The sequence below is a fragment of the Monodelphis domestica genome, chromosome 4 (assembly GCF_027887165.1).
Source record: "Monodelphis domestica isolate mMonDom1 chromosome 4, mMonDom1.pri, whole genome shotgun sequence".
Lineage (NCBI taxonomy): Eukaryota > Metazoa > Chordata > Mammalia > Didelphimorphia > Didelphidae > Monodelphis > Monodelphis domestica.
Window position 1 is genome coordinate 131,777,103 of NC_077230.1, and position 15,931 is coordinate 131,793,033.

At 36.6% G+C, this 15,931-nt stretch overlaps 1 protein-coding gene across 9 annotated transcripts in view; it reads left to right on the top strand.

Annotated features, from left to right (window-relative positions):
• MGAT5 (alpha-1,6-mannosylglycoprotein 6-beta-N-acetylglucosaminyltransferase) overlaps positions 1 to 15,931 on the top strand; it is a 410,898-nt gene that overhangs the window by 382,054 nt on the left and 12,913 nt on the right. For all 9 annotated transcript variants that reach the window (XM_016433598.2, XM_016433592.2, XM_016433591.2 and 6 more), the window contains 2 exons: positions 1,148 to 1,222; positions 8,303 to 8,460. In XM_016433598.2, the coding sequence (XP_016289084.1) occupies positions 1,148 to 1,222; positions 8,303 to 8,460 (233 nt within the window). The remainder of the gene's footprint in view (positions 1 to 1,147; positions 1,223 to 8,302; positions 8,461 to 15,931) is intronic.

A 15,931-nucleotide genomic window follows, 5' to 3' on the forward strand; every position in this document is an offset into this window, starting at 1 on the left:
ATTAAAATATGTGAGTGAGTCCTTTAATACAGGTACTTTTTCGTTGTTGTTCTTTATATGACCCCCTTAGCAGAGATCTAGTGGAATGTGAAAAATATGAGTAGTTGTCAATGAGATGTAAATACAAATTCTTTAAAAGAAAATCAAATGTAATAGTTAACGTGGAAATAACAGAATATCTTCTGAGTACTTTGAGCTCTTCAGAAATAAACACACTAGGAATAGGAGTTCTGCTAGGAAAATCTTAGCAGATTTTGGTTTTATTCCACAATACTTAAATACAATTCCCATATTCCTCACTACTTCTCTATACCACTCCCCTGACATAAAGATTCGTGTTACTGATAAGCATTACATAGGGTGTATAGGAAACAATTGCAATATTTAATCATGATTCATCCCTCCAACAACACTGTACTATGAATTATGATTATAACTTAAGGACATTTCATGGGCAGCATAATAATGTACCAATATAAGACCATGAAAACTAAAGAAATTTTAGTTTGACCTAGTTATATTACAGCATTTTTGTTGGACAAAGAGTTACTAATGTTGGGTTGGTCCTGTGAAGATAGGATTAACTCTCCCCTTGTCTATTTTTAGCTAATCAAATCAAGAACTTAAAGTACCCCCCTTAACCATTAGGTAAGGGAGCTCATAAGTCACTTACTAGTTCATACCCCCAAAAAACACTGCCTCCCCTTGGGCAGTACTAGGCAAATTGAAATACTGCAATTGATTTCTGTGAAGAGGAGAAGAGACAGGAAATGATGTGGAAAAACGGGGTACAAAATGAGACCAATCCAATTCTCTGCCCTACAGATTGGCCATCACAGTGTGATGTAAAAGCTATGAGGCCTTGGGCAGAAATGTGAGAATTTGCCCTTCTGTCTTATAGATGCAAAACTCTTTAGGGCATCAGGAGTAGGAACAAGAGTTAGATTCCCTGGTTGCTCACTTCAGAATTCAGTCTTTATTAAGGTTCTAAAATGGTCAGAAATCATGAATATTCTCTATAATACCAAGACTGTTAGGTCAAAAGCAACAATTAAGAGTCATAATCAAACCTGAGTTTACTGCCCATTCAAGAAAAATCAGAAAGTAGAGTCTACTGCAGTACAAGTAATATGTTCTGTTTTAACAGATTGAACCTTATATGCCATATGAGTTCACATGTGAAGGGATGCTACAAAGGATGAATGCTTTCATTGAGAAACAGGTAAGTGTCTATAGAAACATCATGTTAGTTTCACTGTTTTACATAACCTCAATTACAGCATTTTCAGGAAGAGCAAAAAAAATATGCTGGTGATTCTCTTACTCTTATAATGGTCAGAGAAAATGAATGGATAATTTGTTGAAGCTGGAAATGAAATTTCTAGTAATTATCCTAACAGGTGATTTCTTTCCGTATGTCAGTTTTTTTCTTTGTGTCTGCAAATCACCCTGAAGGACTCTGCTATAGCTATCATTTCACTGGGAGAAAGAACTTTAGATGGGGAAATTCTCCCTACCAATGGAGGTCAACATCTTCTATAGTAAGACTTTCCTAGGCTTAGAGCTGAGGTTCTTTTTTTTTTTTTAATCCTTCCCTTCTGTCTTAGAATTAATACTGTGTATTGGTTCCAAGGCAGAAGAGTGGTAAAGGCTAGGCAATGGGGGTCAAGTGACTTGCCCAGGGTCACACAACTAGGAAGTGTCTGAACCTAGGACCTCCTGTCTCTAGGCCTGGCTCCCAATCCACTAGGCTACTCAGCTACCCCATGGGATTCTTTAAAAAAAAAAAAAGTATCTGAGGCCAGATTTGAATCCAAGAACTCCTGTCTCCAGGTCTGACTTTTCATCCACTGAGCCATCTAGCTTCCTCTAGAACTGGGATTCTTAACCATTTTTGTGGGGCAAAGATCTCTTTGGCAGTTTGGTGAAGTTTCCAGATTTCATCATAATTTTAATTGAATAAAATAAAATACAAAAGATTACAAAGGAAACCAATTAGGTTGAAAAGGACTTAACAACCTAAATTAAAGAGGTTAAATGATTTTCCCAGGGAAGAACATGCAGGGAGAAAATCCGAATAGAGAGATTTAAGAAAATGACAAACTTTATCACTTGTGTATTGAAGTACCTAGAGGCTGCAGTGAATGTAGTATTGGATTTGGAGACAAGAAGATCTGAGTTCAAATTTATATTCCTACTCAAAGTGCCTTCCATAGTAGATGCTATAATAATAATAATAACTGCATAATTGAATGAGTAAGATCTTTTTGGTGATGTTGGAAATCTATTGATATAGAGTGACAAGTTTTACCAGCTTCTGTATCATATTCTTTTTTTGCAAGTTGATTTTAGCTTTCTCCAGAAAGTTGGTTGCAGTCACAAAGCTTTGGAGGGAACATGAGACAGTTAGGATCATCTCTCCTGGTTAGGGCCAGACAAAGGACTGCTTGCTTTTCCTACCCTGGAATGACAGAGTCAGTTCAAATTTAGTGCTGAGCCTGGTATCAGATTTGTAGAAGACATTGACACAATTACAGATAGAACTTTAAGACAGTGCAAGTATGATTATTCCTTTTTTTTAAATGAAAAAAATGAGACTCAGAAATTAAATGACTTGCCCATGATCACATTGCTGATATCTGAAATAGAATTTGAAACAAGGCATCCAATGTTGTATTTATCATCCCATGGTACCATTCCCAAACACTGTCCCTTTGGAGTTTGCATAGAGTTTTGGACTGACTAGGAATGATATTTCCAATATTCTTCTTTTTCTCATGTTAGTGACAGTGCTAAAACCAGCGGAAAACTTGGGATATCATTTAACTAGTTATTGACTCTAGATTTCTGCAGCCTAGGGACTAATTTGAAACTACTCCCCAAGTCTTCTGGTAGAGATGTTAATGTGCCATAATGCATCAAGTGAAGCAGCAGGAAGGGAAGGGATAAGAGCAAAACCTCCAATTTACAAATGATGCACATAATCAGTCCTTGAATAATCAATAATGGACCATAGTACCTTAGAGCTTCAATTGAAAGTTATCTTTGTAACTAGAAACCAAAAGTCATAATTCCTTAAAACTACAAAGAGAGATGAAGATGGAGACAGGCAGAAACATGCAGACTCATGAACCCCTAGGAAAAGCTTTGTACCCTGAGGAGGTGACTAGAAGATAAAGGGCTCATGTAACCTTGAGCTATAAAATCCCAGTGCAGTTTTAATTAAATTGAACTACAGTGTTGGAAGCTGTGTGCTGCATGGCATATGTTTTAACATTAATTCTACTTTGCTCCAATACATATTTCAAGATTGCATATCATTGCTCACCTTGGTCCAGAGCAAATTGTAATTAACAACACTGGACAGGTATGAGAAAAATAGCTAGTCAGGATAGACCAAATGCACCCCAAACTTACTAGACACAGATGGATGACCAGTGGGAAAGAAGTTTTGTAGCTAGGAACATCAGGAAGACTCTTTCCACTCCTTCCCCAATATAGTTGATTTAAATTTCATACAGTTTTAAAATCAATTTCTCTTGTCTCTTTTTCTTGAACCAGGGGAGCTAGTGCCATGATAAAAATTCCTTCTAATCCAAGATCAAGGGTTCTGTTACTTTCTAACCTGAATTATTATGCTTCTAATTAATGTATTAATAATCCCTCTTTTGAGAAAAAAAGAACAGGCATTTCCTTAAAGCTGAACAGTGTGGCAAGACTTTGTAATGCTATAATTAAAACTACTGATTGATTTATTAAATTACCATATTTATAATTGTTTGATATCCTCAATATATAATGAAAATGTTTAAAGTAAAAATTTGTGATTATTACAGCATTAATTAACAATGAATACTTTTCTCATATATTCAAATTACATACCATTTCAAATGAAATACTTTTTTTTTAAGTATCTTAATGGCTTGAAAGAGTTAACAAAGTGGCCAAAATTGCCAACTTTACAAATCAACCTAAATAGAAAAAAGACATTTGGCTCACAAAAACCTGCTATGAGTGATGTACCAGGGTAGACATAAAAACAAAACTGTTATATGAAGCTAGTCCCTTGTTATCTGATGGGTGGAGAAAAAAAGAAAAAAAGTTTAGTTACTCTTATAGATTTAACAAAACATTGGAACTTATCTAATGGTTTTAGGTTTGTAGGAATAAAAATGATGATGATGGTGGTAGTGAAGGCAATATAACATTTATACAGCTTTTTAGCAGTTAGAAAGTTTTATCCACAAATTAATACTGTTGGGTATATAATATGAGTTATTAACCCCATTTGAACAACAACAACAACAAAAACTAAGAATCTGAGGACAAAGTGACATGCCCTCTAGTCATCTATCCTAGCACATGTCAGATGCAACAATTTTCAAGTGTATATAGCTTGGCTCCATTGGCTACAACACAAAGCCAGAGTAATCATTTAGCAGCACTGGCTTATTCATCTCAGTGCACCATTGATGACAGGGCAGACTGACCAGAGAGCATGGATGAAATAGTACAAACCTATCCCTCTACTGGAAAACAAAAGAACTATGACTTATTGACAGTTGTCAACAATAGTGTTACAGCACACATTGCTATTTGTGTATAAATTATTAACTCAAACTTATCTGGTAACCTTTGTGATATCTGTAAAATTTGCATTATTAGGTTTGACTAGCTGTTCACAGAGGTCATTTGCTCTGAATATGGCTTCTTCTGTCACCTATAATTATAAAATAATTAACTGATTAATAAGTGCCTCTCATCAACATCACTGAATAGAACCCAAAGAAGAGATGAGAAAGTTCACCACTTTTGCACAAATTTAGTGACTAGTTGAAATAGCATTAGGCAGGAATTCGTATCACGTATTCCATGGATTCTTCAGATGTATCTCATAGATTCGTAAACCCTTAGAGATGACCTAATGAGGATGCCTTACCTTAAAAACATATATAGCTACTCATGAAACCCCAGGCATTGATTCTGTATCTGATAGGACCAGGACATTTTGGTTTTACTCCTTTTGCAGCTGGTGATAAATGATATTAGATAGGTGATAGTATTTCCATTTTACAATGAGAAAATGAGGACATAGAGAAAGGCCTACTGATCTCCCATCTACTGACCCTCAGTCTCAGGTCCTTGCCACTTCCTCATCCCTGTAATATGAAAATGAAATTTCACTTACTTCTTTCTCCAAGGAAGCCTATGTTTTGTAAGTAGGGTAGGTTGCCCTTTATATGGGTTGTATTTGCTCGGAGGTCTTCTTTTTGGGGGAAATGGGGCAGTAGGGATTCAGAGAGACTAGCCCCCATTTTTGCCTTTTCTAATTAAGCTTGAAGAAAAATAGATGATCTCTTGGGGCTGGTTAGCAAATTTTTCAGTGTACCTTAAAATACAGGGGCTGAATGCCAAAGATTTTTATCAAAAAAGACTATTTTTATGTGGAACTCCCACAAGGCAAGTGCTCACACAGAGCTCAGAAGAAGCAGTACAAGGACACTCTCAGAGTCTCTGAAAAACTTGAGTATACAGTATGAGACTTGGGAGATTTTAACACAGAACCTCTCAGCTTGGAGTGCCCTAATCAAAGAAGGTGCTCTGCTCCTTGCCCAAGGCAGAATCAAAGTAGCACTAAGGAAACTTGAGATGCACAATTCTAGAGATATCACCATCCCAAATATTCAAATGGATAGTTTGTACCCAACCTCTGGTAGAGCCTTCTGAGCTTGTATTAAACTGATCAACCACAGTGGAACCCTGACTCCAAAATCACAATGACATTGATATTCCAGTACAAAAGATGAATGACAAAAACAAAAAAAGGTTCAGAAGCAGAATTGAAACCTAACTGTTATCTGTGTTGATCTACTGATCCTTGATTCAGGAGTGATCATTGATTCATTAACATTAATTTTTAGGTGGAGTGGTGCCCATTCATTAGGGAATGGCTGAACAAATTGTGGCATAGGGCTTTAATGGCCTATTATTGGGCATAAGAAATGAAAAAAAGGATTAGCATGCAGTGATACAGAATGGAGTGAAGAAAAACAAGAGAACAATTCATACCATAATAACACTGTAAAAAACTAACAACTATGAAAGACTTAAAAACTTGCATCAACATGACTCTTGTCAACATGGAAATCTAGAAATCCCTAGTTTATTTAGTTTGAGTGTAGAAACCCCAGGTTTTGACCTTGTCACAGGAGAGGTTTCCCCCTGAGGGAAGGTCCCTCTTCATCACACAATAGACATCCACTTCAGCTTTGATGCAGTAGGTAGTCTACTCAGTCTCCCAAGCTGAAGGTCCTGAGTTTGATTTTCAGAAGGAGGATGTGATATACTGGGAGAAGCTTCTGGAGACAAAAGAGCTACTTCTGATGGGATTTACCTCCCCACCTGAAGTGGATATCTATTGTCTGGTGAAGAGGGACCTTCCCTCAGGAGGAAACCTCTCCTGTGACAAGGTCAAAACCTGGGATTTCTACCCTCAAACTAAATAAACTGGGGATCTCTAGATTTCCATGTTGACACTCTAAAACACTGAAGATGAAACATGCTATCTACTTCATGGGAATTTGCTCTGTTGACTACAATATTTATTATAGCATTTTAATTTTGGCAGGGTAGAGGAAAGTAGGAATACAAGAAAATACATGCTTGTTAATTAAAAAATAAAATTTACTTTTAAAAAGACCACTAATTAGGTGGTCCTTTTGCAGTTTAAGCCTCAGAGCATTTCCTTTTGTTTTGGGATTAGGAGACAATAATAGCCTCCCATGCTTAAGGCAGATACAAGATTCCTAAGAGTGCTTTGCTCCATACAGATTAATTACTAACCCTGTGTTAGTATATCCCTAGCGAGGAACAATTGTTAACTCTTCTCTCCATTCCCTTTTCTGGACAAATACATACATATACACATACACCTCAGAATTTTTCTTCCCACCTTCACTTATTTTCTTGGGTTTTTTTCTTGTTATTCTCTTGTTTTCCTTCTTTCCACAGCTATAGTATAGGATTGTAGATAAGGTATCAAATGTCCTTCTAGCTTCCTAGTCTCATCCCCAAAGAATCATAGAGGTGTCATATTTTCCCACTTTATATCTTCTTCTGTGATGTTAAAAGATAAATTCCATCACTTAGCTACCAAACTGAGTAATTAAACTTATCAGTTTTCTCTCTGGGTGACCTAAGGAGATCCATCCTAATTTTCATCATGCAGAGTAAAAGACTAACAGAAAGAAAGGCTCCCTTTTACCTTTTCTTTCATAGGTAAATAACAGGATTCCTTGGTGGAACCTAGTAGAGCTTTTTAGAACCTAGTAGGATGGAAGTTACTAAATCTACAGTTCCTACTGGTCCTTTTGAATGTAAGAATTCAGAGTTGTAGCATTATCCCAGCAAGCTTTGGTTCAACCATTTGCCTTTTTTATTTTTTATTTTTTTACTTTTTCAGTAATATTTTATCTTCCCAAGTTACATGTAGAAGCAATTTTTTTATTTGAAAATTTTTATTTAATTAATTGATTTAGAATAATTTTCCATGGTTCCATGATTCATGTTCTTTCCCTCCCCTTTTCCAGCCAATGAGCAGATCCTCTAGGTTTTACATGTGTCATTGATCAAAACCTATCTCCATATTATTAATATTTGCACTAGACTAATCATTTATAGTCTACATGCCCAATCATATCCCCATCAACCCATGTGATCTTCTGTGTTTCTACTCCCACAGTTCTTTCTCTGGATGTGGAAAGCATTAAAAACAATTTTTAACATTATTTTCTCTCATTTTAAGTTCTAATTGTCTCCCTCCTTCCATCCACCCAACAATAAGCAATTTGATATGTTATACATGTGCTATCAAGCAATACATATTTCTTTATTCATCGTGTGCATTTGCTCTTTTCAGATTACAATCTACTTGAAGGGAGGGATTATCTCTGTTATGTTTGTATTACCTTTTGTAGGAATAGATACAATAAATGCTTGTTGATTGATTGATTTCTTCTTTCCCTCAGCCCATATTTATTCAACTATAACTATGTATATAAATAAATGTATAAATATCTGGTGCTGGGGGAACCACTGAGGTAAATGAGATTCTGTCTCCACCTGAAAGCACCTTGCATTCTAATAGGGGAGATAACATGTATAGAATGTTGCTAAGTACAGAGGACAGTTACAGAGAGTTTCAAGTAGGGGTAGAATATTTCTGACTAGATCAATAGACCTAGATCCTTGAAAAGGTGACATTTGAGCTGAGTCCTAACTCATTGTTTAATTGTTGTTATAGGATTTCTGTCATGGGCAAGTTATGTGGCCACCACTTAATGCTCTTCAGGTGAAGCTTTCTGAACCTGGGAAATCATGCAAGCAAGTCTGCCAAGAAAACCAACTCATCTGTGAGCCATCTTTTTTCCAACACCTCAACAAGGACAAGGATGTGCTGAAGTAAGTGGGGAGGAGAAGTGCTGAACCCTGGCTTGAGATGGGAATGCTGAACCTGCTGCCTGTGTAGCCAAGCTCATCAGTTCGGTTACTTACCCTTTGAATATATATCTCCTCTCATGTCCAGGTTTGGTTTAGAGTTACAAGTACCTTCAAATTCTTAGTTCTGAACCTGTTGAGGAAAGGAAGAGAGTGGAAAGAAGGAACTGTATGATTTCTACTCTTACTCCCAGAATATCTACTTTCTATTGTTATCTGTGAAGTCATACACCATTTTTCTTAAAACTCTCACTTTCTACTTCTGCATTAGAATCAGTAAGGTAAGGGCTAGGCAGTGAGGGTTATGTTACTTGCCCACAGTCACAGAGCTAGTGTGAGATTTAAAATGGTTGAGGTCTTAAACTGTAGTGATTAAAATAGTGGAAGATATAAATTGTGATAGATATAAGAGAGGGTGAGTAAATTTTACCACAGAAATATGTTTCACTACAGTGTCTTGGGTTTAAAATCAAATATAAGGTGGTCGCCAGGGAAATATTCCCAATTATTCAAATACCCAAGTCAATTGGGTTTTATAGAGATTTTAATTAACAATACAATGAGTAATCAAAGAAAGAGAGAGAGAGTAAGAAAGGAATAAGTATGAAGAGCCTCAAGCCAATATGGCCTAGACCTGAGTCTTAAAAGAGAAATCAGTCAGTTTTTTATAACTCACCATAAGATCTGTCTAAGTAAGGAATTCTAATGACACCAGGCCAGCGTCCTTCCTCAAAGAGTCTTCCAGCCAGAGATTGTTTCAAAGGGCCTCTCTCAAGAGCCTCCAGAGCTCCTACCCCAGAGGGACAGAGCCCCTCAGAGGAGCTCCTCAAGGAGCTCTCCTTCAGAATTAGAGTCAGAAATCGAGATCCTCAGAATGAGTCTTCTCAAAATGAGCTCCCTCAGCATCAGCTCCAGCTCTTCTCTGAGCTCTTATTTTTAAGGGCAAAATCTCCTATGTCACCTCCCCTAAGTCCTTACATCTAGCAACCACTGTAGATGTTTCTAAAGGACCGCCCATTTTGAATTCAAAGCGGAGTAGTTTTAATCTCTTTAGTAAATCAGAAAAAAATGCTGCTGTGTGGACAAATTTCATTAAGAAAAAACCTCTGAATAAGTTATCACCCTTTTAGGTTTAAGTAGTTTACAAGTTGCCCCACCTTTATAGGTACTTAGTATCCCATTGTATCAATTCTAAAATAGTCATGACTCAAAGAACTTCTTGCCCTTTCCATAAGCATGGATCAAAGCACTTTTCACACTTTTCATTTTTCTCAAGGAGCTCTCTGTCCTAAAGCAGTCCTAAGTAGGGTGGAGTAGGGATATTCCCAAGGCAAGGACTCCTCACATTCAAGTAGAATTCTCACTATCTGCTAGGGAATTTTTTTAAGTAGAAGCTTCCCAATGGGGGAAACCCCTAACATTCATAAGTCTGAGAAATTTTGAGGTTTACACTAGGAAGTGTCTGAGGCCAGATTTGAACCCAGGTCTTCACAATTCCAGGCCTGGCTTTCAATCCACTGAGCTAACTATCTGCCCCCATATACCTTTCTGATGGAGATTAATGGCAATCTCTGCTTTGTGATTGTTTTTACTTACCTTCCTAGAGGTCAAGGTCATAGGCATTATTTTCAGTTTGTTAATATTTTTGAAACTGATGGGTGGGAGCCAATATAGATGAGGAGTCATGAATGCAAAATGGGAGATAAGACTCTTAATAGAAGTCAGTGCCCAAGGAAATATCCTATCAGAATAGAGCAAATGACAAGGAGATTTTATTGACCCCAAGGTTCTGGAACCTCAGACTTTGTAAGGGGGAAGTGGGGTTAATTTTTTAAAAAGGTTGGACTTGATTATTTAAGAGTGTGGTCGCCAGGAATTTAATTAATTCCAAAGAGATTTTTATTACAATTTATTTACAAAATGTAGAAAGAATGAAGCAAGAAATCAGAGAGAAGATAAGGTAAGATATCTAGCCTGAGCACTAAGTAATTTACTCTTGGCCCCTTGGGGCAGGGAGAATTGGTTTCAGCCGGCCCTGGCTTTAGGTCTCTCTAGAGGATTTTTTTTTTCCAGAAAAATCCAGCAGTTAAGAGTCAGCCTTTCACTTACCACATGTCAGTCCAGTCAGCAAATTCTTCTGCCCCTCTTCACTAACCTCAACTTGAAAGCATGAAGAATTCTTAGTCTCCACTTCCAAAAAATGAAGAACTGTATCTCACAGGAAGTAACAACTCCTTTTCAAGATTCTTCTTTTGCATTACTTCCTGTATATTCTCCTAATTTTACATCTACCAATCACAGTTGGCGCTCTGCTTTAGGACTGCCCCGAAGGCAGTCAGTCGATGCTGATTAGTCTCCCACTATCGCACACATGGGTCATAGACCTCCCCCACTCACATGTGAATGGTGTGTTTACACCTTTGGTGATTAAATCTAAAATGGGTAGATCTTCATACTCCACTTTAAGTACCGTGTTCTAAAAATAGGGTTACAATTTAATCTTCACAATAAGGGGAGAGGTAAGTATTTTCATTGTTATAATCAGGAGAGTTAATTTTAATCTTCACAACTTTGAGGAAGGAAAAAGAGGTTTCCAAAAAATATCCTTTCCCAAGACCATCTCTGGACTTCTCTCCATTTACCTATCTCCCTTGCACAGATCTTTATTCCATTATTGTGCTTTGTGCTGAATTTATGTGTTTCAAGTTCATACTTAAGCTTATGACTCTCCTATCTCAAAAACATATAGTACTCTGGTACCCAAGAGGCACTTAATAAATATTTGTTGAATGAATGAATGAATGAATGAATGACATACATGGAACTTCTAATAGAGTTGCTTTTACTCTGATTCATTCCTCCCTCTAGTATCAGTACTATCCATACAGTCTAACTCATCCTTCCCTAAACATAAGGATTGTTTAGTTAGTAAGTTTTTTTTACCCTTATTATCATTAATAAGGCTTCCTCTCTGCTAGAAAAAATTTTTGTGAATAATAAAATATTGTGATTACAACTATAGATCTCCAGTCCCACACTGTCTGTCATAACTCGTCCTTAAAATGGGAGATTAAATAATTGAATAGAGTTGAGATTCACAGTATTTGTTTTCATTCCCTGGCTTAAAACAATTTGTTAGTCTGTCATTTCTCCTGCAAATCTCATTATCCTCAAGTGTTAGAACACTTTTTTCTTGTTCCTTTTTTTTTTTAAAGAAATAAATTGACCTATAGCATTTTTATCTCTAGGAAAGTTCTGTTGAGCAAAGATTTGGTTGATAACCATTTTTTTTCTTTCTTTGCATAATGAACTAAAATGCTATCTTCTGTTTTCACTGAAAGAAGGGAAAAAATAACTTCACAAATCAGAATAAAGCCTTTTAATCCCATTCCCTGTTATTTAGGCAACAATTGATGAATTATGCATGTAAAACTTTTTTTTTTAATATTCCCTCAGGCTTCTGCTGGGGGTTAAGACACATTAAGCAATGATAATATAATAATGAGGATGGATGGCTAGCAGTTCTCTCATTTTAGAGTACCTAAAATGACCAACCTTTGACTTCTTTTCATTATATCTCCAATAAAGTTAGGTTATACAAAGAATTTCTCCATCAAAATGCATTTATTGAATATTGGATTATTTGTGTGACCCTGTGTTAGGCACTATACAAAGACTGAGAGAAACCAGACAGTTTCTCCCCTCTTAGGGCCTACAATCAATCTAAGTAGATATTAACATGGGCAGACAGTCAAGCACATACAATAATACAAATAAACTAAAGACATTCAATAAACATGTATAAATCTCCTTTCCTTAGAGTGAGTTAAATCTCCCAAACTTTTGGTAAGCACTCACTTTGTATAGAACACTGCCAGGTACTAAAAGGAATACAAAGATAAATAAGAAACCACTTTCTCAAGTCCAAAAGGGATTTCCAATACATAAAAAACTGTAATATAAGCCTAATGATGTAAATATATAAAGAGAGGGATGTGTAGAATTATTGGTAATTCAGAGAAGAAAAAGAAAAGCAAAGGGGGAGATTGGAGACCATTTCATGGAAGAGCTGAGGCACAAAATTTCAATAGTTGCTGGTATACAATGAGGCAATAGGCATAAGGAGCAGCATAAGCAAATGCTTATAGAAGTGGTATTACTTGAGATATTGAAAGAGAAGTGACTCTTCCATTTTGACCAGAATATAGGATATATAAAAGGGAAGCATATGAGAACATTAGATTGTAAGCTCTTCCATTAGATCAAAAGCTTCCTTAGAGCAGGAGCTGTCTTTTACCTTTTTTTAAAATCCCCAGTGTTTAGTATACCCTGATACATTGTCGTCACTTAATAAGTGTTTATTGATTGATTGATATCAAACTGGGGCCAGATGGCAGAGAGGCTTAAGAGTTTGGAATTTGTCTAGTAGGCATAGGAAAGCAACTGAATATTTTCCATCAAAATGTCATTATCCAAAACAGGAAGATTAGTTTAGCAGAAATCAATCCAGCATTTACTAAACTTCTACTTTGTATAATGCCAGAAATTGTACATGGTTTGGTATAAAGAACAGAGAACAGATTATCCTTCCTTCTAATAAACTTAACATTATCATGGCAGAGACAACAAGTACATTTATAGAGTATAAATTAAAAGTTAATAAACACAAATACATACAAAGTATGTACATACAAGATAGTGTAGGAGAGAACATGTGTAGGATGAATAGGATTGATGAGTAACTGATCCCTACCAATTGGAAATATATTAGTCCAAGTAAAAGGTAATGAAGTTCTGAATTAGTTGGTTGATTGTAGTGGAAGTGGAAAGGGGTAGAGGGAGAGACGGAAACTAAAAAAGAAGCACCTGGGTTAAAAATCAATAGGACTTCACAGTTTATTGTAATGTCACATGTAAAAAGGAAGCAGAAGTCCCAAATTGCTTCCATGTTTCAAACTGAGGTACAAAGTTGAACTTTAAATATAAGTCTCCTGTTTCCTAATGTAGTTGTGTTTTCACAATGCCATATTACCTCTGCCTTGGTCTACTCCCATGTAACACATGGAAAACATGCGTTAAAAGATACCAGCTACAATATGGGTAGTTAGGGATTTTCAGTTGGTTCATATATCTTTACCCAGTAAAACAGGAATCTCTCCCTCTCTCCCTCTCTCTCCCCCTCCTCTCCAAATTTTATAGCTCCATTCTATTTCTTCTTAGTCAAGGTACAGACTTTAGGGACATCTGTCTCTGAGTGCCACTAGTTCTATAAGGAGAAAAACCTCAAAATCCCCAATCTCTCTCCATTTGCCCCTATTCCTTTCTCTAGCTCTTCTTGCCTTTTAATCTTATTCACAAGTGTGGCTACCCGAGATAGCAGCCCCCTTTTGCCCATTGCTCTAATTATCCTAAGTCAGCAAGAAAGAAGGGGAAGGGACAGAAAGCTCTCAGCATATCTATATTCATCGTATTCTCTGTCGAGGGTCCATTATTATAGAAATTCAGGGGCCAGAACCCACATTTGTAACCTGCAAGACTGAGTGATGGGAGGAATCTGGTGACAACCAAGCTACCTGGGCTGGGACTAGGTAGATGGGGCAAACAAAACCCTAGCCTTACTTCTGTATTGGTTAAAGAACTGAAATGAATACTAATGTTTGTAATAAAGCTGTTTTAAATTAATTCTCTGCCCAAATCAGCCCTTTCTGAATAACTTATTCATGCACTGGTGAATGCTGATAGTGTTGTTGTAAAACCCAAGTTATCTACATATTCTTTTCCGGGCTTCCTCTGAATATAGGTAATTCTGGCATATTCATATTCATAGGCAATTAGCAAAAAGACTTTCTTCTAAACTAGCTCCTTTATTTTTTTCTGTCTCTGATTGGGTTCCTGGCATCTTTTGGCACCTCAGGCATCCTTGCATTCTTTCCTGGCTCAGCTATCTATAAGCCAATTTCAAATACTTAGTGACTCTTTTCCACAGGGGCAGCTTAACCAGTGGACCATTATACAATATAAATATAATAAGGTCATTGATTTAGAGCTGGAAGAGATCATCTAGTCCAACCTCTTCATTTGTTTGATGAGGAAACTCAGACCCAGGCAGGATATGTGACTTGCCCATATTCACATAGAAATTAAGTCAGTGGCAGGTTCAGGATTTGAACTCATGTCCTCAAACTCCAAATCCATTAGTACTTTCTTTTAAAGTACAACCTGCTGCCTCCTAAAAGGGTACTTAATGAATTCAGTAATCCCAGTGCTACTATTGATCCCATAATAACAAACCCTTCACTACTTTTTAAAATTTTTATTATATTTTTTCCAAGTTATACAGAAGATTCAGTTTTAGTAATAATTTTCTGACATTTTGCCACCCATGTTCTCTCCCTCATTTCCTCTCCTCAGCCTTCCCTGAGATAGTAGGTAATGTGATATAGTTTGTACATGCGTTGCCATATAATCCATATTTCCATATTCATCATGTGGTGAAAAAAAAGGCTCATATCACTTACATTAGAGAAAAATTCCTGGAGGAAATAAAGTGAAGAATGGTACGTGCTTCATTGTGCATTCAGTCTCCATCAGTTTCTTCTATGGTGGTAGAGAGCCTTTTTCATCATGGGTGTCTTGGAGTTGTCCTGGATCTTTGTATTGCTTCACTACTTTCCATGAGTGTAGACACCATAGCTATTTCTCATATTCTATGTAAAACACTATTCTAGGCACTTTAGGGAAACAAAGAAGTATTGTCAGGGGCTCTAATCACAGAAGACTTAGAATTTCTCTGGTGTGGTGGAACACATTTTATTATTTTTTTCAATTTAAAACCTCACAAAAACACTTCATTTTCTCCTTTCTCCCAAATAATTCAGTGTGGGAGACAAGAGAATCCTGAGTGACTCTTAAACAAGTCAGTAAATAAATTATCCTCTTCTGGAGACATAAAAACTGATAGGATAAAAGACATAGAGAAATGACTGTGATCAGAGCCTGCTTTGCAAAGCAGTGAGGATTCCTAGATTAAATAGTTAAGAGAATTGGAAATGTCGTTTAAGGCATGAGCAAACATCATATTGACCATCTGTCAATGGGTGCCTTCAAAGATTCTTCTTCTAAAGTCTTTTGAGCCTTGGTTTTATTCTTTTAGTCTTTCTCTCCGTTAAACTGTCAGGGAACCATTACCAGCTTAGTCACCACTGGCCTAGCATTATTTTAGCACCTTGGATGATCTTTCTTCTTAATATGTCACTTTACCATGGAAAACCATTAGATCTAGTCTTAAGCTGAATAACCTAAATGAAGTCCAGTTAATTCTACTATAAAATGTGTTTCAAAAATGTGAATTTGTTCTAACATGACTGATGTATTAGGGAACGTTTTAAGCATAGCATGAATTTCGAGTTTGCTTCTGCATGATTTCTTTTGCAAG